The sequence below is a fragment of the Ranitomeya variabilis genome, chromosome 1, assembly GCF_051348905.1.
Source record: "Ranitomeya variabilis isolate aRanVar5 chromosome 1, aRanVar5.hap1, whole genome shotgun sequence".
Classification (NCBI taxonomy): Eukaryota; Metazoa; Chordata; class Amphibia; order Anura; family Dendrobatidae; genus Ranitomeya; species Ranitomeya variabilis.
In genome coordinates, this window is record NC_135232.1 from 864758478 (window position 1) to 864783528 (window position 25051).

Genomic DNA, 25051 nt, shown 5'->3' on the forward strand with positions numbered 1-25051 from the left:
ATAACCTAAAAGATAAGAAAAAGAGGTTATATTATACTCACCCAGGGGCGGTCCCCGCTGCGCATTACAGAATGCTGTAGATAAGCCCCTGATGCCGGTGGGCTTAGCTCACCCTCGATTTTGGGGGTGACAGGTTCCTTTTAAGGGTCCATATTGAAATCGGAAAGAAAATTCTGTACTGAAAAGGTGTTTTTCCGCAACTGTAACTGACACTCTGTAGATTTAAAATATGCAACAAAAGCCAATTTCCATGCAGATTTGCACCAAAAGACAAAATGTCAGCATCTGGATGATATGGTCACGTGACTGCTGACTATCATGTGGAATACCTGAGAATCCTGACTGTGGTTTTGAAGACTGTCAGTTGAGATCAGCGACCTCTTCACTGATGATCCGAACTGTGCTCTCTCCCAGACTGCTAGCAGAGCTAAAGCGGCCTATGGGAGAAGCGCTGGAGTTGCTTTGATCCCTAACTAGGAAATAGGCCAGGCTGGGACTGCAAGGTGGCCGGTAACCTAGGCAACGAGCTGTAAACTATACAATTAAAAGTCCATCTGTTCTTGAACATAAGGATTTTTAATAAATGGGAAATTGGAACGTTTTTTGTATGCTGAATGTAGACGTGAAGGGCAGATGCTGGGTGTGTTCGATTTCATAATCGCAAGGCATGAAATGGCTAGGGATACATTACTGTGGATCTTTAACTCTGTGCTTGCTGCTCTGGGTGCTGGACATCCATTGGTCTCGGTTGCACTTTCATGATGCTGTCTGAAGCCTACATACAGTAAAATACAGATCAGTGGAGAACAGCTGACACATTCCAGCATGGATTTATTTTCTTTATTTGCCCACCCTGCACTGAGTGGCACTACATGCCAACTAAAGGTCATGCATGAATTAAGTAATAAAAATCACTGCCTCAATGGACTGTCACAAAATGTGTAATGCACAGAGGTCCCTGCAACTTTATTTACAATGGTAACAGAAGCTACATAGTGACAGCGGGCCTGTGCATCCAGAAGGATCAGATTAGCATAAAGTCCGCTTCCATAATGCATTCTGCAGCCCCGAGGAAAATGTAAAAATTGTCCATTCACACTTTCTGATGACGGCAATCACTCTTTTTCTTACAGGGGTTCAGCAGCAACATTAATTTGAGCATTTGTCATTAATTTCATTTCAAGCTCTAAATATAAAAGTTTTGGAAAACCCCTGTAAAGAAGCGGCCTGTGCCATTTTCAAACTAATCATTTTCAATTTAATTTAATGAAGGGTGCTCCGTGCACCATGGTGGGGACAATCATTTGTAAACACCTTCCCACTTGCTTGTTTTCCATCTATTTTCCTCCCTTCTCTGTCTCTATGAAGCCAGAGCTGTCAATCAAAGAGAGGGATGAGGACTGAGGGGAAACTAGCAGGTGGGAAGGTGCATATAAATGATTGGCCAGTGAAGCCCTGAGCGGTGGGACTTGGTTTGAACAGTCATTCTGTGCTGCAGAGACCCTAATCAGCGAGCCAGAACACACCCACTGGATACAGGGCTGTGGAGTCGGCGCTCATTTTGGAGGAGTTTGAATAAAATGGACCGACTCCTGAAAATATATATAAATTGGGTACAGTAGTATGATTTTTTTTCTTCATAATTTGGGAAAGTTATGAAATGTTGTGTTCCTGACCGAGGTCCTTAGGCTTTTAGTTGAGATGAATCTGTGCTGCACTTTGTGTACATGCTCAGTAGTGACTAGTGCTGTGGGGTCAGAGTCTTGGAAATGTCGGAGGTTTGGCTTCCCGACTCCACAGCTCTGATAGTCTGTTTATGGGCACCTTTAATTCGGAGTCCTATTACCTGTAGTGATCTGGTAGCTGGGACTTGTGTAATATCAGTACTGGACAGACTATATGCTGTCTCTGTCTCCTGTAGGCTAGCAATATAATGTGCTTTTCTGTCTTTATCCCTAACTATACACTTGGTAAAGTAGATCTGTTACCATGTAATGAACACGTGAGAAAATCTCTATCATGCGAGCTATGGCCATTTCTATATTTCTAGAGAGAAGTGAAAATCTATTTTATCACCTTGGGGCTGATTGTAAAATGACTATATATTATAACAACTCTTTATCAAAGTAAAGGCAATGAGTCTACATTATGCAAAGACATTAAACCTTGCATAGGAGGCCTTCCTTCTATCTTCTCCCCCTCCACAGCTATATTTAACTATCCCAAATATTTTGTCTTTATTTAGGTGGCACTTGAGATTATTTTTGAGTACCTCATTTCGTTGGCAGCACATCTTCTGCTCTTGGGCCAGTACCCTTTGCTGTTATAGCACATGGATTTTTTTTATTTTTATTAAAGTCCGATAACTAGCTGTAAATGTATTAATAGGAATCATGCTGGCATATTGTGAGTTGTAGGGCTTGGAATGTACCGCAGCTTATTGAATGATGTCAATGAAAATGTTGCAATTGTCTTTTAAAGCCAATATTCCAACAGACTCTTCCTGCTATATACTGAAATGGCAATGTGTAGAACATGCATGGACTCGCCGGTATACTTGTAATGTTATCATTGAACTTCCAATACAGATAGAGGTGGGCCAAAGGTTGTGAGATACCATGACAATTCTGTCAGCACTAAACGACTGTTCAAACCAAGCACAAATGCTTGCTGCACCCTTGGCATGACGACTTCCCACTTCTTTTGCTCCTGCACAGAGCTGTCAGTCAATGAAGATGGAAGGAGATAAATGGAAAACAAGTAGTGTGAGAGGTTCAGTCAACTCCTCAGCCATGCCAAGGGTGCACTGCATGCCTGTGCTTGGTTTGAACAGTCATTTGGTGCTGGCAGGCTCCTTTCAGGAGGAAAAACAATTAGTGATCTACTGATTTGTCAAATGAGCGATAACTTTAGATAATTTGCACCCTTTGGAACCTCTTGTTGTGTGTTTTTTCTTTATTTTTTTATGATTTCTATAACATGTCTGCACAGTTATACACTTTGGGTGCTATGTGACTTTGCATCATGGTTGCTTCTGAAAAAAATATCTCCTTTCATCCATGTGGATCTATTTCTGCTAGTATAATTTGTAGAAGATTTCTAGAATAGTTTTACATTTCAGAGGCTAGAACATACGGTACTTCGAATTATTTATTTTTCTTAAAAAGGGGGGGGAAAAAAAAAAAAGTTGTGCAAACCGAAGCCAGTCTTGGATGGGGGTTGGTGTGAACATAAATGCTGGAGGCCAACTATTGCATCATACATAGTTTCTTGGGGTGTCCTCATCTGCCAGACTCGTAGCTACAGCCAGAAATGACAGTAGAAGCAGGATGTTAGCGGAGTAAAGTCCTGCCTGGTGTTCCCAACTCCCAGTACCTGCTCCTATAATGCGCTCTGCCGGTGAAGTCAGAGGCAGCCTGATCTTATGGCGGCCAGCTGGACATACATGATGAACTGACAAATATGCTTTTTCTATAAGTCATGAAGGTTTCCCCTGCTGCATGAACAAGAATTGCATGTCAAACGTCTGATCTCCAGAACTACCTACGCTTATTCTCACATTCTTTGCTCTGTGTATTGAATAGACTTCAGATGCCATGTACTCAGTTTGTACATCATTTAATGGTAGCTAGGGTTTAATTGTATCTAATGAGTATTTATTTTCTCCAACTTTAAAGCAATGTTTGATGTATTGTAACTAGAACCAAACCCAAAAGCTATAATGCACACTATTAATCCTTTCAGAAAAGCCATTTCTAATGTTCCTTAAACGGTTTGTTTGGTGAAAATAAGTTCTCCGGTAACCACTGGACAGGGGATAACTTATAGGATAGGTCCACGGGGGTTTGACGGCTTTAACCTTTTGTAAAGAGGGAGAGAAGGGGGGGGAAAATCACTTATCTCCATTCGAATGAAGTGGCGGTGCAATTGCTCAACCTTTCCTGTTTTAGGTCAATTAGGATAGCCATAATTCTTAATATTTGCCAAATGCCTGAGCCAGAATAGTGAGAAAATGTTTTAAGGCATTTTTATCACTTACTGCAAAGTTAAAAGTTTACTTACACTAAGATTACTATGCCTTTTTAACAATTCTGAACTGCCCATATGATGCCATGTGTTTGGAAGCTTCTGATTTTTATTTATTTTTTTTACAACACCTGAGTTAGAGACACACCTGTGGATGTATTTTAATGCACACCTGAAACATGTGCTTTCTCAGTCGCCCATGACAGCACTACCAGAGAGAGGGAATCCGCCCTTCAGGGACAGGAAACCTACAGGATAAAAAGGGCGGTACCTCTCTCCTGCCTCAGTTTTGTTTCCTGTCCCTGACAGGGGAACCCTCAGGATCGGTACCTGTGATCCGGAGCCGACCAGTGGAGGTATGACGGCGGGGAGGCCCCTGTCACCGCTGGTACAGTGTCTGACGCCGCCGCTTCTGGGTCCGATGGGGCTGCAAAGCGTGCGGAGGGGAGCGCGGCTGCCTCCCCGGATTGGGGTAGGGGCTTCAGGGACCCGGCGTGCCTCTGCAGCAGAGGCCTGGTCCGGAGCGGCGGCTCGGTGTGTGAGAGCACCAAGATGGCCGCCGCACCGGATATAGACGCTGTCTACTTCCGGGTCCCAGGGAGCGCGCATGCGCACTGGGGACCAGCGCTTCCCTGCAACGCAGCCTGGAGGAGGGGTGATCGGCGCACTATTTAAAAAAACTGCTGTGAGAGCGCCCTTTGCTGCATGCAGTCCCAATATGGCGGACAGCGATCAGCAGCTCCAGCCGGCGCAGCCCTTACAGCCACCGCCGCAGCAACAGCAGCGACACCACCAGCGCAAGCCAGGTGAGACAAAGAGAAGGACCTCTGCAGGCACCCGAAGTACCCGCTCCAGGAGCCATTCCACAACGCAGAGTAAAGCCTCCAATATATCCAGCCAGCCGACACCTTCTACTTCGGGTCTCATACAAGATCCCGTGCCTCCTCCAGAACTGGTACCTGTAGCTGCGCAGGATGGGTGAGTGATCTTCGTGAAAGTTCACCAAATAATTAGGGTCCCCTTTTCCGTTTATTTTTTAGGCAAGAAAAAAAACGGAGAAAACTAAACATAGAGACTGTCCCTTATGTGGAGAACCCCTGTTACAGAACTGGGATAAGAAATTATGCGGTTCCTGTATAGGACAAGTCCTTTGTGAAGAAACCCCTAGTTTTGCCTCTGAATTACGTTCAGTAATAAGATCAGAGGTAGAAACGGTGTTCAAATCCCTTAAAGGGGAGGGGGTTAAGGAGAGAACACCTGTCCCCCTTTCTCACTCCGATCCTTCTAGTTCTGATGAGGATATATCAGACAGGAAAGGTTCCTCTTCCTCCTCAGACTCTGAGAGTGGAGGCCGTCACTGCTTCCCCTTAGACGAAGTAGATGCCCTTGTCAAGACCGTAAGATCTACAATGGGTGTCCTAGACCCACGTCCTGACAAAACGGTACAGGACATTATGTTTGGAGGTCTGGGCCAGAAAAAACGTAGAGTTTTTCCACTTAACGAAAACGTGCAGGCCTTAATTAAAAAGGAGTGGGAGAAACCAGAAAGAAAAAATTCATCTGTACCCTCTCTTAAAAGGAAATATCCTTTTGCGGAAGATGATTCTACACCATGGGACAAAGCCCCTAAACTCGACGTGGCAGTAGCTAAAGCGTCAAAGAAGTTTGCACTGCCCTTTGAGGACATGGGAACACTGAAAGACCCCCTTGATAAAAGAGCCGACACCTTCCTAAAAGGGGCCTGGGAGTCAGCGGGGGGGATGTTTAAGGCCCACAATAGCAGCCGCTTGTACTTCTAGATCTCTAATGATTTGGATAGACAATTTAGAGAAACAGTTAAGAGATGGAGTATCCAGACAAAAAGTAATGGAATCAATTCCCATGATTAGGGGGGCGGCAGCTTTCTTGGCCGACTCTTCGGCGGATGCTATTAAACTCACTTCAAAATCGGCAGCCCTGTCTAATGCAGCTCGTAGAACGCTGTGGCTGAAAAATTGGCCAGGCGACCTACAGACGAAACAAAAACTCTGTTCAATCCCATGTGAGGGAAAATTTCTATTTGGAGAAACCCTAGATGACATTCTACAAAAAGCAGGGGATAAGAAGAAGGGATTCCCTAACCTGGCCACGCCATACGTTAGGCGGCCCTTTCGGAACAGGAAGTTTTTCCGCAGACGCCCCCCTAGAGAACAGAACAGGTGGGAGGATGGGAGAAATAGGGATAGGGGCTTCCTCTTTGGCAATTCCCCAAGAAATAAAAAAAACCCTAAGTGACACCTCCCCCAGGGAGGGAGGGAGACTGTCTCAATACCTTCCGGCCTGGGAAAAAATCTCTTCCAGTACTTGGATTTTAAACCTGATAAAGATGGGACTTCAAATAAACTTTACCACCCTTCCTCCCCAACACTATGTGGTCACTCCATTAAAACCCTCATGGCGGCAACAGCAGGCTTTGGAACTAGAGATCTCAAAACTCATAGCCAAAGATGTGATCCGAGAAGTTCCCTTACTGGAAAGGGGGAAAGGATTCTTTTCCCCACTTTTTCTCATTCCAAAACCGGACGGTTCCTTCCGCACAATAATAAATCTACGGAAATTAAACAGTTATGTAAAGAATCAGAAAATGGAATCGATAAAATCAACAATAAAAAACCTGTTTCCAAATTGTTTCATGGTAGTACGCGTCACTGAGATCCAACACTATCACATCCCCATCCACAAAAACTCACAGAAATACCTCAGACTAGCAGTAGTCATGGAGGGAGTAGTAAAAGAATACCAGTACAAGGCCCTCCCATTTGGCATTTCAGTAGCGCCCCGTGTTTTTACCAAGGTGGTAGCAGAAATGATGGCCCACATAAGGGAAAAAGACGTTATTATAATACCATATCTAGACGACTTCCTAATTGTCAGCAACTCAGCCCAACACTGCCAACAGCAATGCAGCAGAGTAATAAAAACGCTAACGGAATTAGGTTGGCTCCTAAACCTCCAAAAGTCAAAACTGGAACCGACCATGGTACAAGAGTTTCTGGGCCTAACTCTGGACTCGGTTTTACAGGAATGTCGCCTTCCAGACCAGAAGAAACAAAAAATATTAAGTATTGTGTCTGGAGCTCGCTCAAACCCTCATATGACCTTGAGAGGAGCGATGTCACTGCTGGGGTCCCTTTCTGCTTGTCTCCCGGCAGTACAGTGGGCTCAAATCCACACGAGAGACCTCCATTGGGATGTCCTGAAAAATCAGGTTACACTGAGGGGACACCTAGAAGGTCACATGACTCTTAAGTTCAGACACTATTCGTTCCCTAGACTGGTGGCTAGATCCCAACAATCTATCAAAGGGAGTTCCGTGGGTGATAGATGCACATCGAGTAGTTACCACGGACGCCAGTCCCATGGGGTGGGGAGCTCACCTGGGAAACAGTGTTACTCAGGGGGTATGGACAGATCAAGAATACCAGGTATCCTCAAATCAAAAAGAACTCTGTGCAGTGAGCCACGCCCTGTCAATTTTTCTTCCCAAACTACGAGGTCATCATGTCCGGGTTTTTTCGGACAATCAGGTAGTAGTAGCCTACCTGAACCACCAGGGCGGGACCAGATCCCAAGCCCTGATGAAAACTACTTCCCAAATCTTCGCCTTAGCCGAACATCACTTCCTATCCCTCTCGGCGTTACATATAAGGGGCGTAGTGAACAAAAAAGCAGACTTCCTAAGCCGTACCCAGCTGAAACAGGGGGAATGGGCTCTGAACCAAAGAGTCTTCGATCAGGTCACCAAAGTCTGGGGGGTCCCAGTAATAGACCTATTTGCCAGTATAGAGAACAGAAAAGTAAAGGAATTTTGCTCTCTAAACCACAGGGGAAACCCCCGTGCACTGGATGCATTCTCGATCCCCTGGACTCACGGTCTGGCATATGCCTTTCCCCCTCATATACTTATTCCGGCAGTTCTACGGAAGATAAGACAGGACAGGGCGAGAATCATTCTAATAGCCCCCTTCTGGCCCAAAAGGGCCTGGTTTTCCTGGCTGAGGATTCTATCGGTCACCGATCCCTGGGTCCTTCCGGATCTCTTATCACAGGGGCCGGTGTTCCACCCTCAGTCGGCAAATCTACACTTGACAGCGTGGAACTTGAGAGGTCACTGCTAAGGGCAAGGGGCTTCTCAGATAATTTAGTGTCCACACTATTAAAAAGTAGGAAGACAATAACAACTAAAATCTATGGTAAAACCTGGAAAAAGTTTCTGTCCACCTCCGGGGTAAAAATACAAGATGGGGTTCCAGTAGTCAAAATATTAGAATTCCTACAGAAAGGCTTGGATATGGGCCTATCGGTGAGCACCTTAAAGGTACAAGTAGCGGCCTTAGGGGCGTTATACAATGATAGTATTGCCACTAACCCATGGGTAACAAGATTCATTAAAGCCGCTGTACGTTCTAGACCGATAAAAATCAAAAGTCCTCCATCTTGGGACTTAAATTTAGTACTATCAGCTCTGACAGAACCCCCGTTTGAACCCATAGATTCGATACCACTTAAAATCTTATCTCTCAAAACGGCCCTTCTTACAGCCCTAACATCTGCCCGTAGAATTAGTGACCTCCAGGCTCTATCTGCGAACCCTCCCTTCACACAAATCATGGAGGATAGGGTAGTATTGAGAACAGACCCTGCTTATCTACCCTAAGTTGCTTCCAATTTCCATAGATCCCAGGAAATAATCCATCCTTCCTTCTGTCCAAACCCGAAAAATCAAAAAGAGGAAAAATTCCACACCTTAGATGTGAGAAGGTGTCTAATACACTACCTAGAATCCTCCCGACAGTGTAGGAAGGAAGGCTCTCTTTTTATCTGTTTTCAGGGACCTAGGAAAGGACTCAAAGCCTCCAAAAGCACTATAGCTCGCTGGGTTACTGATGCGATAGCCCTGGCATACTCGTCCACGGGAAACACAGTGCCTGAAGGACTCAAGGCACACTCTACAAGGGCTATGGCGACCTCCTGGGCCGAAAGGTCAGAGGTACCAATAGATAAAATCTGTAAAGCGGCCACCTGGTCAACACCTTCAACCTTCTTTAGGCACTATCGCTTAGACTTAGCCTCTTCGTCGGACTTAACCTTCGGAAGAAGGGTCTTGCAGGCTGTGGTCCCTCCCTAAAGCAATAATCTCTGCAATTCTCTCTGGTAGTGCTGTCATGGGCGACTGAGAATAGTGTAGTTACTTACCGATAACGGTATTTCTCAGAGCCCATGACAGCACCTGCTTATTCCCCCCCTTATCACGTGTGCGGTGAGCACCTTATTAAACGATATGTGTGTTTGATTTAGACACGGTGTAATCTTCATAAATATTTTGCTAAAAATATGTATATTTCTTGTTGTCACTAACCTGGAGGACCTCTGATGCTCTGTAAACCAAACTGAGGCAGGAGAGAGGTACCACCCTTTTTATCCTGTAGGTTTCCTGTCCCTGAAGGGCGGATTCCCTCTCTCTGGTAGTGCTGTCATGGGCTCTGAGAAATACCGTTATCGGTAAGTAACTACACTATTCTTTGTGTAGCATCATGGCAAAATCTAAGGAAATCAGCATAGATAACAGGCAGAGAATTGTGGACTTGCACAAGTCTGGCTTATCCTAGGGTACAATTTCAAGATACCTGTGCGCAAGTACAAACAAAATGGGAATGTCCAGCCATCATATCGCTCAGGAAGGAGACGGGTTCTGTGGCCCAGAGATGAACGTGCGTTGGTCCAACATATGCATATCATCCCAAGGACAAAAGCAAAAGACCTTGTGAAGATGACAGCGGAAGCTGGTAAGATTGTGTCAACATCCATATCCATATCCACAGTGAAACAAGCACTGTATCAACATGGACTAAAAGGTCACTCTGCCAGGAAGAAGCCATTACTCCAAAATAAACACACAAAGCCAGATTAATGGTTGCAAATGCACCCAGGAAAAAAGACATTAATTTTTGGAGACATGTCCTGTGGTCTGATGAAACTAAAATTATACTTTACCATCGTTGCGTTTGGAGGAAAAAGGGAGAAGCTTGGAAACCTAATAACACCATCCCAACTGTGAAACACAGGGGTGACAGCTTCATCATGTTGTGGGGTTGTTTTGCTGCAGGAGGGACTGGTGCACTTCACAAAATAGATGGCATCATGAGAAAAGAAGATTATGTGACAACTAGATGGTGGCCCGATTCTAACGCATCGGGTATTCTAGAATATGTATGTATATAGCAGCCGCGTAGTATATAGTAGTACAGTAGTAGTAGTATAGTAGTCCCATACAGCTTCATATGATGCACGACTACTCCGCACAGCTGGGGCCACCGTACACATAGATCACTACGCCCGGGCCCGGCCTCTCACCGTGTAATTAAAATAAAAAATAGTTAGATACTCACCCGCCGGGGTCCAGCGAAGCTGTGCCGATGCGCGTGCGGCTGCCGCCATCTTTTGTTCCCAGGATGCATTGTGAAATTACCCAGATGACTTAGCGATCTTGCGTAATTTCGCAATGCATCTCTGGGAACGGAAGCTGGCGGCAGGCGCAAGCGCATCGTCGGCAGACGGAAGGTGAGAATAGCAGGTTTTTTTTTTTTTATTATTATTTTTAACATTAGATCTTTTTACTATTGATGATGCATAGGCAGCATCAATGGTAAAAAAATTGGGGATACACAGGGTTAATAGCAGTGTTAACGGAATACATTACCCGCGGCATAACGCGGTCTGTTAACGCTGGCATTGACCATGTGTGAGCAGTGACTGGATGGGAGTATGGAGCGGGCGCCGGGCACTGACTGGACGGAAGTAGGGAGGGACTAATTCTTGGCCTGACTGTGCCCGTTGCTGATTGGCCGTGGCAGCCAGGACAGACAGACGGAAGTACCCCTTAGACCAGTGATCGGCAACCTTTTGAGCTTGGTGTGTCAAAATTCGCCAAAAAACCGAACATAACTTGGGTGGTGTGTCACCTTGATAAAAAAAACCATAATTTTGCGACATGTATAGTTTAAATAACAAATATGTATAATTATAATTAACTTACTTGCTTGGTGACTTCTTTGTTCATCTGTCAGTTGGTTTCTTTTGTTGGTCTTGCTATTATTTAACTTGTGTGGGGTGCCGTGAACTAAGGGTACTGTCACACAGTGGCACTTTGGTCGCTACAACGGCACGATCCGTGACGTTCCAGCGATATAGTTACGATATCGCTGTGTCTGACACGCTACTGCGATCAGGGACCCCGCTGAGAATCGTACGTCATAGCAGATCGTTTGAAACTTTATTTCGTCGTCAAGTGTCCCGCTGTGGCGGCATGATCACAGCGTGTAACAAAGGTGTGCACGATATTCCCAATGTCCCGTATGACTTCTACATCGCAACTACGTCATGAAATTATCGCTCCAGCGCCGTGCATTGCAAAGTGTGACCGCAGTCTACGACGCTTGAGCGATAATCAAGCGACGCTGCAACGTCACGGATCGTGCCGTCGGAGCGATCAAAGTGCCACTGTGTGACAGTACCCTAAGAAAAGTGAGGGGGAGGGGGAATTCTTCCAGTGATGGCGAACCTGTGACAGTCCAGCTGTTGCAAAACTACAATTCCCATCATGTCTTCACAGCCAAAGCTTTTGCTCACTTATCTCAGTAATGGCCAATGACACCCCACAGTTCACTGGATGATGGTTGCTGTAGTAGTCACAGGGCCTGCAGACAGCAATCACAGGGCCTGCAGACAGCAATCACAGGGCCTCCAGACAGCGATCACCTCAGGCCTCAGAAGTGCGTCCCAAGCAGCATTGCGCAGAGCGTCTAGGCCTGGGACTTCCGGTAGGCCCGAACTTCCGGCCGGTGCAGCAGGGAGCAGCGCAATGCCGCCCAAACAACAGTGCTCCGGCGCAGAGCGTCTAGGCCTGGGACTTCCGGGAGCTGCGCCGGGTCTACCGGAAGTCCCAGGCCTAGACGCTCTGCGTCGGAGCTGTGTTATTTCGGCCTACAGGCCTCCTGCATGGCATCCGATCCAATAAAAAATTGGAATGGCTTGCCATTAGTGTTGAGCGATACCGTCCGATACTTGAAAGTATCGGTATCGGATAGTATCGGCCAATACCCGAAAAGTATCGGATATCGCCGATACCGATACCCGATACCAATACAAGTCAATGGGACACCAAGTATCGGAAGGTATCCTGATGGTTCCCAGGGTCTGAAGGAGAGGAAACTCTCCTTCAGGCCCTGGGATCCATATTAATGTGTAAAATAAAGAATTAAAATAAAAAATATTAATATACTCACCTCTCCGGAGGCCCATGCACCTTACCGCTGTTAACCGGCAGCCTTCTTTTCTTAAAATGAGCGCGTTTAGGGCCTTCCATGACGTCACGGCTTCTGATTGGTCGCGTGCCGCTCATGTGACCGCCACGCGACCAATCACAAGCCGCGACGTCATTCTCAGGTCCTAAATTCCTTAGGAATATTTTTTATTTTAATTCTTTATTTTACACATTAATATGGATCCGATACCGATTTCCGATACCACAAAAGTATCAGAACTCGGTATCGGAATTCCGATACCGCAAGTATCGGCCGATACCCGATACTTGCGGTATCGGAATGCTCAAAGTTGCCATGCAATTTAAGGATGCAATTTCTATGGGGCTGCGGCCGGCGGCCGCGTGTCACTGAAAATGACTACGCGTGTCAGCACTGACACGCGTGTCATAGGTTCGCCATCACTGCCTTAGACAAATATATATATAGAAGCAACGTCTCAAAACATCAGCCAGGAAGTTAAAGCTTGGGTCTTCCAAATGGACAATCAAATAAATAAGGTAGCACTCTGTAGCGCCATAGCTTGCAAACATGAAATATGAAAATTGAATTGCATTACCGCACTAGAAATATAAAAAATTGAGAAGGCTTAGCGTATAAATTGGCTAATTCATGTGTACCTGGTAGCTACGTTGAGGCGTTTCTCTTTTCTAGGTCTTATCACTTCCAGTCCTCTCTTACAATAAAGTCTTCATCTGTATAGGAACTTGTGAATCCTCTTAGACTAAAATCTATATCTCTGTGGAGGGGTAGGTTCCTGGTTCAATTAAAAACGCTTGAAGCTAAAAGGCGGAGTGCTCGGTCAGAAGGCTAATGAATACAAATTTCCAAAAACTGACCGTCACATCCAAACATAGACTAGGTGTGAACGGGTGCTAACCTAGAGTCACCAATTTGTATACAATCAAATAAAAAAGGCAGCACTCTGTAGCGCCATAGCATGCAAACATGAAATATGACAATTGAATTGCATTACTGCACTAGAAATATGAAAAATTGAGAAAGCTTAGCGCATAAATTTCATGTTTGCAAGCTGTGGCGCTACAGAGTGCTGCCTTATTTATTTGCTTGTATATGAGTTGGTGACCCCTGGTAAGCACCTGTTCACACCTAGTCTATGTTTGGATGTGACGGTCAGTTTTTTGAAATTTGCAAATGGACAATGACTCTAAGGGTATAGCTCCACGTTCAGGATTGCATCAGGATTTGGTCAGGATTTTCCATCAGTATTTGTGAGCCAAAACCAGGAGTGGAACAATTAGAGGAAAAGTATAATAGAAACATATGCACCACTTCTGTATTTATCACCCACTCCTGGTTTTGGCTTACAAATACTGATGGAAAATCCTGACCAAATCCTGATGCAATCCTGAACGTGGAGCTATACCCTAAGTATACTGCCAAAACAGTAACAAAGTGGCTTAAGAATAACAAAGTCAGTGGAGTGGCCATCACAAAGCCCTAATCTCAATCCTATTGAAAATTTATGGGCAAAGCTGAAAAGGCAGGTGCGAGCAAGGAGACCTACATACCTGGATCAGTTACACCAGTTTTGTCAGGAGCAATGGGCCCAAATTCTGACCAACTGTTGTGGAAGGATATCCAACATGTTTGACCCAAGTCATTCAGTTTAAGGGCAATGGTACCTAAATACTAATGAAATGTATGTAAGCTTTTGACTTTGCAGTAAGAGAAATGTCTTATCTCTCTCTCTTCTGGCATTTGGCAAATAATAATAATAATAATAATTTTTATTTATATAGCGCCAACATATTCCGCAGCGCTTTACAAATTATAGAGGGGACTTGTACAGACAATAGACATTACAGCATAACAAATCACAGTTCAAAACAGATACGAGGAGGAATGAGGGCCCTGCTCGCAAGCTTACAAAATATGAGGAAAAGGGGAGACACGAGAGGCGGATGGTAACAATTGCTTTAGTTATTTGGACCAGCCATAGTGTAAGGCTCGGGTGTTCATGTAAAGCTGCATGAACCAGTTAACTGCCTAAGTATGTAGCAGTACAGACACAGAGGCTATTAACTGCATAAAGTGTATGAGAACATGATGAGAGGAACCTGATTATTATTTTTTTTTTTTTAATGGGCCACACAGGGATGGTTAGGTTAATGCATTGAGGCGGTAGGCCAGTCTGAACAAATGAGTTTTTAGGGCACGCTTAAAACTGTGGGGATTGGGGATTAATCGTATTAACCTAGGTAGTGCATTCCAAAGAGTCGGCGCAGCATGTGTAAAGTCTTGGAGACGGGAGTGGGAGGTTCTGATTATTGAGGATGCCAACCTGAGGTCATTAGCGGAGTGGAGGGCACGGGTAGGGTGATAGACTGAGACCAGAGAGGAGATGTAGGGTGGTGCTGAGCCATGGAGTGCTTTATGGATGAGGGTAGTAGTTTTGTACTGGATTCTGGAGTGGATGGGTAGCCAATGTAATGACTGGTACAAGGTAGAGGCATCGGTGTAACGGTTGGTGAGGAATATGATTCTGGCAGCAGCATTCAGGACAGATTGGAGAGGGGAGAGTTTGGTAAGAGGGAGGCCGATTAGTAGAGAGTTACAATAGTCCAGACGAGAATGAATAAGTGAGACAGTAAGAGTTTTTGCAGAGTCGAAAGTAAGAAAAGGGCGAATTCTAGAAATGTTTTTGAGATGCAGATAAGAAGAGCGAGCCAGTGATCGGATGTGGGGGGTGAATGAAAGCTCGGAATCAAGGATGACCCCAAGGCAGCGGGCATGTTGCTTTGGAGTAATGGTGGAACCACACACGGAGATGGCAATGTCAGGCAAAGGTAGGTTAGTAGAGGGAGAGAACACGAGGAGTTCAGTTTTTGACCGGTTCAATTTCAGATAGAGGGAGGACATGATGTTAGAGACAGCGGTAAGACAATCACTGGTGTTTTCTAAAAAGGTCGGCGTGATAACAGGAGAAGAGGCGTATAATTGGGTGTCGTCAGCATAGAGATGGTACTGGAAACTAAATCTACTGATTGTTTGTCCAATAGGGGCGGTATACAAAGAGAAGAGGAGGGGACCTAGGACTGATCCCTGAGGAACCCCAACAGTAAGGGGAAGGTGAGAGGAGGAGGAACCAGCAAAACATACAGTGAAGGATCGGTCAGAGAGATAGGAGGAGAACCAGGAGAGAATGGCAAATATTAATAAATATGGTTATCCATATTGAGAAACATTCATATGTGTCTTTTTTATATAGTGTATGTAAACTTCTGGTTTCAACTGTATAAAGGGCAACCCATTAAAGGTGACGTTTCAAAAAAACAGAAAAATGTATCTAAGCACTAACAGACAAGTAATTACAACTTACCTGCCTGTTGTGCACCCTGTCGTTCTTCCTCGGCACATAGCGGTCACAATCACTCCTGCTGGGGATTCTGCTGCATCTGCTGACACGACGCGACAAGACTTCCGAGGTCATTGATTGCCTCCCCTACTTAGGCAGCGGGAATCCGGCTGTCAATCAGAATGACCTTTGAAGTTCAGCCCCGTCTACAGAGCGGACCAGAAAAGAAACCTCCACTCTGTAAACAGGACGTCGGCAAAGGCTTCTGAATCCCCGATAGGAGCGTCTGTGCCTGGAAAGAAAGGTGCCATGCACAACAAATACCTGACTGTTAGTGCTTGGATACATTTTATTTATTTTTATTAAAATCCCAGGTATCCCCTTTAAATCCTAGCACTTGATACTGTGTTCCCACCAGTCTGCCTGTATCAATAACCAGTGTTTGGCTGCAACTTTCTGGCTGAGTGAAATTAGCCGGAATGTGAAGTTTGCTGTGGACACTCACAGCCAGATCTTGGGTCTGGGAAGTGAGATTTTTTATTTTTATTTTTTCAATTTTTTTTTTTTTAATCATTATTTACTGAATGCCAATCATACTACGGTATTTAATTTTGAATTAAACTGTAATTAAATCCATTTTGTGTCTTTATTTTACAGCTTTTCTAGCCACTTTTGGACATTTGGATCTACCATTTCTGACCTTTTTAAACAACATGAGCAACTACAGTGTATCATTGGTGGGCCCAGCTCCATGGGGTTTCAGGCTTCAAGGTGGCAAAGACTTCAACATGCCATTGACCATCTCCAGGGTAAGCATATATGACATCAGTGTGTTTATGGATGCTATGTACATTACGACTCGCCACACAGTTGTTTTAACGCATTTATCTATAATATAACTGGAGGTTGTGTCCTTCTGTCCGAAGCCTGTGCAGTGTCGTGCTGGAGTCAAAGCGTACCGCACTACGGCGCCATTTCATTGAAGAGTGTCTTAAATAAAATGGCGCCATAGTGCGGCATACACCAACCCTTACTTCAGCTGAATGTGTCCTCGGATGCACATACAGCTGAAGTGTATTGCAGCGCCAGCAGCTGACTTTGGCGTGCAAGTGACTGGACACATGGCAATGACGTCATGTGCCCCGTCGCTTGGACTCTGAAGTCAGCTGCTGGCTTCAGAATACTACAAAGTGCTGTGGAGAAAGGTAAGTAGGAGTGCTTTATTGTCGTATGGGGTGATTTTTTTTTCTTTTTTTTTCTTCATCTTCTTCCCCCCCCCAGCATTCAACAGCAGCCCAGTCTGGGTGGAGAGCATAATCCTTTTGTATCTGCAGTCTGGCACCCGTACTCCTGTCTGTGCCTGCTATCTGCTGCCCCCATGGGTTTTGTCTTGCAGTTGGGCACTCTATCTCAAAGGTTCACCATCACTGTTGTAGTACATTGCTTTAATAAAATAAGAAGAATGACGCGATCCCCGGGAGAGCAGGTGCCAACTCCGGAGGTGAGTATAAGTGTTATTTTTACTGTTGGGCAAACATGTTAATTGAGATGGGGTTGTCCTAGAAGTGGACACCTCCTTTAAAAGGTGTGAGAGGTAGAAGCGTGTGCACTACTATATACGGTGCCAAGGTAGGTTCTCACACCATGTGTAACTCAAAAGAAATAACCCGGCACTCAACTTAATGCTGAGAGGTTTAATTGTAGTACCCAAAATGTTTTGGTCCTAGTTCAGGACCTTCATCAGTTACTACAGAGTGGATATGAAAATTCTAAGTCATATATACATAAAAGAAAAATAAATACATGAAATAAAGTATAGACAAAGCGAACAAGTATGGCAACAAGAACAAAATGATACGGTCTTAATGGAGAAAGAAGAAAAAAGGTGTATCGTCCTGCAGAATGAGACCAAAAAAGTACCAGGCATGGGTGAATGATATAGGTGAGGCGAAGGCCATGAAAAACGTACCGTACTAATTAGTAGATGTATCAGGTATTGTGTCAGAGAACACACTGTAATCTGCGTCTAGAGAGAATTGGACATAGATGCTGATAGCGCCGGTGCATAATGAAGCAATAGGTTAAGGATGTATTAGATCATACCTGCTAATTGCTTATGAATAGCCGTATAGGGATTAGAATGGGCTATGAGGAAATAATGAGTAAAATTAGACTCATGAACGAATAAGCAGGGACTAAGGTAAAGGAATAAATAGATAAACTGCTGGTGGAAAAGTTTACCTGTTGCAGCGTGTTTGTCTCAGTGCTCAGACGCGGTGTCCCCCGCTCGTCTGGTGTAGTAGGTGTCTGCGCGCGTTTTATGAACAAGGGGCGGTACCGGGAGTGTGTTGCCGGTCAATGGGAAAGCGCGTTTGTAAGACCGAAAGTGACGCGGGCTGAAGTGGTATGGCCGTGCGTGTCACTAACTAGACGCTGTGCGTTCCACTGTGTGGGAGGCTTATTTGTCATGCTGTAGGGGGAGGTCCCAGAAAGGGGGAGGCAACGGAGACGTCAGTGAGGATAATGTGGAGTCTATAAGAGAACTGCACTGTGCCACACTCACAGAATATGTCCAGGTACAAGGGATCCTTAGGGGACTCCATGTACCATTTCGTCCCACACTCTTTCGGGACTCTTCTGACTACTGCACTAAATACGAACAGATACTTAATAAATGTTAATTTGATAAAAATCACTCTGACAATAGAACAGTTACAGAAAGCTTTCACGACCAGCTCTAAGCGTGTCAAAACCATAGAAGCACAACTGGAAACCACTGGAACCCCTGAAGAACTCTGTTCCCTCAAAGAACAAATCAAGAAAAATATTGACAAGCACCGACGTGAGACCGAAGACAGGAAACGGGCCAAGTTTAACAGAGACGCGGAGGACTACGAGGCTAACCAAATTTATAAATGGCAAGACCACATTTTCAATCGACGGAATCCAGCTCGCCAAACTCATCGCTCTTCACTCGACTACTCTACATCTGGCTCGGAACAGGAAAGGGGAACCCCCTTCCACAGGACCCTCACGTTTTTTAGGCCAGCGACCACGCCTTCCGCGAAGACCACGCGGCGCGGCCATGGACGCAGGGCGAAATTCAGATCAAATGAGGATTACCAGATCGCAGGTACCAATCCCTTGGTAATCAATATTTCTAACAGAACTTTGGAGGTATCAGAGTACAATGTATTACAGAAAGGACTTTCATTCTGTCCCACCTACCGCTGTCGTACTTTTGACCTAGAAATGGATCAACGTTTTTTTTCGGCTACTCAGATTGAAGGTCTATTTTTCTAAGTCCCCTGACACAGCCCCCACCCAATCTCACATGGAAACCTCACCTAATATTCTCTCATCCTGTGGACTGGGGTTACACCAGAAAAGCCACTTCAGACCTCCACAAGGTTCACATGCTATCGAGACTTTCATTGATTTTTGTCCAAAATGTGTTCCACACACTACGGGAGGACATCAATAAGGGTAGATTGTTTTATCCCCCTAATCTCACGGTGATGGAACGCCAGGCCCTCTGAAGCCTGCAGGAAGACGGCAGCCTGGTTATTAAACCAGCTGATAAGGGTGGGGCTATAGTGGTTATGAATAAATCAGATTACCTACGTGAAATTTTAAGACAATTAAACGATACCACTATTTACGAGAAGCTACAGAATGATCCCACCACCTCTATATGTAATAAAATCAGACACCCTCCATAGATACTCACACCTGGGGGTCCTCGATACCAAAACCTGCGATATCCTAACCAACTCTAATCCGGTCACTCCAGTTTTCTATACCCTTCCGAAAGTCCTAAAAATCTTGAGAAACCTCCAGGAAGACCCATAGTGGCTTCCACAGATTCCATTTTATCTCCTATTGCCATATATTTAGAGAAAATCCTGACCCCTTTGATTCAGACCTCTAAGTCCTTTATCCTTGACACTGGGGCTTTCTTGAACGTCCTCAAGGATTTGGGCAGCATTCCTCCAAATGCTATACTTGTCACTCTGGATGTTAAAGAGCTGTATACATCCATTCCACACATTGAGGGTATCAACTCCGTCCATAAGTTGCTCACTCGCTTCAAAATGCATGAGGATCAAGTCAACTTGTGTGTGGAACTTCTAACTATCATTCTAACCATGAATCACTATGTTTCTGGATGATTTCTACCTCCAGATCCGTGGTACCGCGATAGGCTCCAACGTAGCGCCCCCCCTATGCAAATTGTTACATGGTAGACTTTGAGGAGAGCGCCATATACAGTAACCCACTCTTCCACACTAACGTCCTCCTTTTGGAGACGTTATATAGATGACATCTTTTGCATTTGGGGGCTCGTTGGAGTCCCTTGCTTCCTTTTTTGAAATGCTCAACGATTCCTGGCCGGGTATCACTTTTACAATGTCACATGACCCACATCGGATTAACTTTCTGGATTCCATGGTCATACTTAACCCTGACGGCTCACTCTCAACTGACCTCTACACCAAAAGCACAGATCGCAATAGCCTTCTACATTACACCAGCCTACATCCACCATCTACTAAACGATCAATTCCAAAATCCCAGTTTTACCGGGTCACTAACATAGTCTCAGATGAAGAACTTCACTCCCAAAGACTGAAAGAAATGTCTGCTAAATTCTCACATAGAGGTTATCCATCCTCAGTCCTCAGTGATGCTACTATACCTTCTCAACCTAGACCAAACAGATCTTCTAATCGCATTCCATTTGTACATTCCTTCCACCCCTTTGCTTACATTTTACACAAATCAATTCGCAGACATTGACATCTGCTTTCCAGTGCCCATCCAGATATCCCAGAGTTCAGGGAACCTTTCCTACCTTGTTTAAGACGGGCCCCCAACCTAAAGGATTTCCTAGTGAAAGTGGATATTGGAACCAATAAATCAGTACCATGCCAACGGTTTCTTCAAAACCCCAAAACAGGGACTTCCTCCTGTTTACATTGTACACAATGTCCTCAAGGGCACATCTTTCCATCATCCACACTCAGGGAAGATGTTTAAAATACCTGACTTATTCACTTGTGATACCTCATGGGTCCTATACCTGATCAAATGCCCGTGTGGCCTATTATACGTGGGTGTTTAAACCACACAACCAATACGCGACAGAATCTCTAAACACAAGTCGACTCTACGTTCTAAAAATCTCCTTTTACCTATTCCTTTTCATTTTATTACCCGGGGTCATAACATTACCCAGTTGAAATTTCAAGTTATTGAACACGTACCCCCACTCAGACGTGGCAGCAACAGAATTGCTTTACTTAAACGACGTGAGGCCTCTTGGATACACCCCCTAGAAACCCTTCATCCAAAAGGCCTCAATAGACTATGACCTGGCGTCCTTCATATGATGTGAATGATTACATGATGTCATATAGGCTTTCATTTATCTAACTTTCAGGCCCCGTTAAGACGTTACTCTTTTACTGATAAGTATAGATGTATAGTGGGTCTATGTTGTTTAATGAGGGATTGAGAAAAAAAAATAAATAAAAAAAAAATAATAATAAATATATATAATTTATTTATATATTTATTTTTGCTATTTCAACGCACCTTGGTGGCATGTGATGTCACTTCCTGTCTTACCAACGCGCTTTCCCATTGACCGGCAACACACTCCCGGTACCGCCCCTTGTTCATAAAACGCGCGCAGACACCTACTACACCAGACGAGCGGGGGACACTGCGTCTGAGCACTGAGACACACACGCTGCAACAGGTAAACTTTTCCACCGGCAGTTTATCTATTTATTCCTTTACCTTAGTCCCTGCTTATTCGTTCATAAAGTCTAATTTTACTCATTTCCTCATAGCCCATTCTAATCCCTATACGGCTATTCATAAGCAATCTATTAGCAGGTATGATCTAATACATCCTTCACCTATTGCTTCATTATGCACCGGCGTTATCAGCATCTATGTCCAATTCTCTCTAGACGCAGATTACAGTGTGTTCTCTGACACAATACCTGATACATCTACTAATTAGTACGGTACGTTTTTCATGGCCTTCGCCTCACCTATATCATTCACCCATGCCTGGTACTTTTTTGGTCTCACTCTGCAGGACGATACACCTTTTTTTTTCTTCTGTCTCCATTAAGACCGTATCATTTTGTTCTTGTTGCCATACTTGTTCGCTTTGTCTATACTTTATTTCATGTATTTATTTTTCTTTTATGTATATAATTTTCTGTAGTCACTGATGAAGGTGCTGAACTAGGACCAAAACGTTTTGGGTACTACAATTAAACCTCTCACAGCGTTAAGTTGAGTGCCGGGTTACCCCTTTAAAAGGTGTACATTTTTTAATTTGTGGCATCTTTCATCTGCCTGTGTATGAGATTCATAAACTTAGTAGTACATTTCTGTTATTTATGCCACTTTCGAGGCGTAAATTAAAGTAAAACCTGTCGGCAGCCCACGGCCACAACCCATCCTTCTAAGCTCTGCCTACTTCATTGTTTTCGTTGCTGTGCTCATATGACGGAGCACAACAATAGAAATCTGCTTTTATGTGAATAAAACCTATTGTGGATAATGTATTAATGGGTTCAATGACCTTTCTAGAAAGTCATGCAGTAATCAGGGCCACTTTTACAGAAGGGCTGATCAAAGTATTTTAGTTGAGGTCCAGACAAGGTAATACGGAGCAATGCCAAATACAACCCTCAGACTGTCATGGTTCTGTGGAAAATTCTCAGACCCTTCTTTCTAATCTCAGATCACCCCTTTAAGTTTCATGATCAAAGCCCAATCATCTCCTAACATGCCCTACAGCCCGACCTGTGGGACACATCAGAGGAACCAGTGTAAAAAGGAGCATTGATAACGGACACTTCTAACATTGTGCCCTACTAGATAAAAATGTAACACTGAGTAATCCTGGGAACAGAAAACCAAATCAATGGGAGTAATGTGTTTTTTCATTTTTGTAGGAGGGGATAAAAGATGGGCATTCAGATAAAGAAAGCTGTGTGAAATGTTTTCATTAATAAGTCATAGGTTTTGTTAGCTTTGTCATTATCTGGCTCCCAAGAGGGTTTAATTTCCAATTGCAGACACAAAAGGCGTAGGAAGAAGAGGAAATTGGTGGGAGAACTGTGTAGTAACAGGAAGGATGAGAACCCTGAGCACGAAGAGGCTGCAATGCAAGGGGCATGGAAAGATCTGTCATGCTAGCCAATGTTTGTGCCCATGTCACTATGTGCATGTTTCCGTACCACAGAATAATATGATACTATATTAGGATGTTGCAAAACACAATTCCCCATACATATAGGGGAAACAAAAGGCATACAAGAAAGTATAAAATTGAAAACAACTTTATTGACAATAACCATGAAAAATCATGAAAATAGACAAACTGGGAAAATCTCAATTAAAAACAAAGCAAACACTGGGCAGATGTAATATGCCAGACATAATGAGTATATATTATTTATATGGTTCTTTTGTGAAACCCAATCAATGTAGTCTGAAGACCATAATATATAATGTGTACTATGTAACTATGTGCCAATATGTTAGACTCATATATAACATATACCAGAAAAACTGGCTAAAAATGTTACTGTACTACAAAGTACTGATATGTGCAGCCACTACTCTGAGATTGGGTTCACACAACCTATATGGAATAGATGCGTGTAATAAGCAAAAAAAGTGCTACATACGTTAGACCAACAAAAACAATTAAAATGCCGTATATGCTAGAATTGTTGAACAACACTACATATATAACCCATACGTTATTTATAGGGCTAATGATAAAGTCCTATGGGCTAAATAAGTGTGTAATAAACATGAAGAAAAATAGAGATATGTAGTAAGGTGCAATTAGTGCCAAAAGCCTATAGTTATATGAAACTTTAATAGGCACAATACGCAATCTCTATGGAAAAACTCTTAACAAAATATAATTCTAATATACAATGCTATGTCTGAATGCATACATACAAATACATTGGGTCAAAACAAATGTGCACTAACTAGATAGTATACACGCACATAGATGTAACTTACATTAATGTTATAACAGATGTCTAGTGCCTGTGTTGCGACCCCGACAGCGCCGTTTCGCCAATCAGGCTTCTTCCATAAGGGGGCAAAATTAGTTTGAAAATGGCGCTGCCTGTGCAGTAGCAGCAATCAGCGCTCACTGAGAGCTGCTACTTCTCAGACGCCAGAGGTGCCATCTTGCTAGAGAAAATAAAATTCTTCCTCCAAGACGAATCCATTTTATCCCTCATCTCCTGTAATAAAACATTAATATCCCTCACCTGTCCATTCTGTCCCACACCATAATCTATATCTAAGGATTACTAGTTTTCAACCTGGATGGTGGCAAGATGCGACTGTCCAGGCTGAGAACCACTGATGAATGAGCTGCTGTGAGAGCTTAATCAGTGAGCAGCGGTGACCTCATCGAGGTTACCACCGGTCATGGAGGCTGTGTTCCCAGCCTGGCCAGTGAACTGCAGTAACCTCCCTCCAGTGAGATCACTGCTAGCACAGGAATAACAGCAAGAGCAGGCTGCAGCTGATGGGAGTATTCATCAGCCTGCGCTGTAAATAAATAAATTTAACCCCTTAATCCCATATGACGTACTATCCCGTCAAGGTGACCTGGGACTTAATTCCCTGTGACGGGATAGTACGTCATAGCCGATCGGCCGCGCTCACGGGGGGAGCTGTTATTGACCTGGTGGTTAGGAGCACCCGAAATGACCTGATGGTTAAAATGGAAAAAACCTGGGACAAGCTCTGAGGAAGTGGTAACTCTACTGACCGCAATCCCTAATCCTATCACACACACTAGAAATAGCCGTGGAGCGTACCTAACTCTCCCTAGACGCCTCTTCACAGCCTAAGAGCTAACTACCCCTAAAGATAGAAATAGCAGCCTACCTTGCCTCAGAGAAATTCCCCAAAGGTAGCCCCCCACAAATATTGACTGTGAGTTAAGAGGAAGTAACAAACACAGGAATGAAACAGATTTTAGCAAAGGAGGCCGAATCGTCTCTAGACAGACAGAGGATAGGAAAGGGAACTATGCGGTCAGTATTAGAAACTACAAAAACCACGCAGAGTGTGCACAAAGACCTCCACACCGACTCACGGTGTGGAGGTGCAGCTCTGCACCCCCAGAGCTTCCAGCTAGCAAGGAAATATCATAATAGCAAGCTGGACTAGAAACATAGCATGTACTGAGAAATATATTCAAAAACCAATGAACAGCAAATGGACTAGCGAGGACTTGGCTTCTGCTGGAGTAGACAGGTCATCTGAGAAATCTAAG

The 25051-nt window shown here is 44.2% G+C and overlaps 1 protein-coding gene across 1 annotated transcript in view; it reads left to right on the top strand.

Annotated features, from left to right (window-relative positions):
* PDLIM5 (PDZ and LIM domain 5) overlaps window positions 1-25051 on the top strand; it is a 320904-nt gene that overhangs the window by 29029 nt on the left and 266824 nt on the right. The window contains exon 2 of the mRNA XM_077277339.1: window positions 16363-16514. Within this exon, the coding sequence (XP_077133454.1) occupies window positions 16419-16514 (96 nt within the window). The 5' untranslated portion in view covers window positions 16363-16418. The remainder of the gene's footprint in view (window positions 1-16362; window positions 16515-25051) is intronic.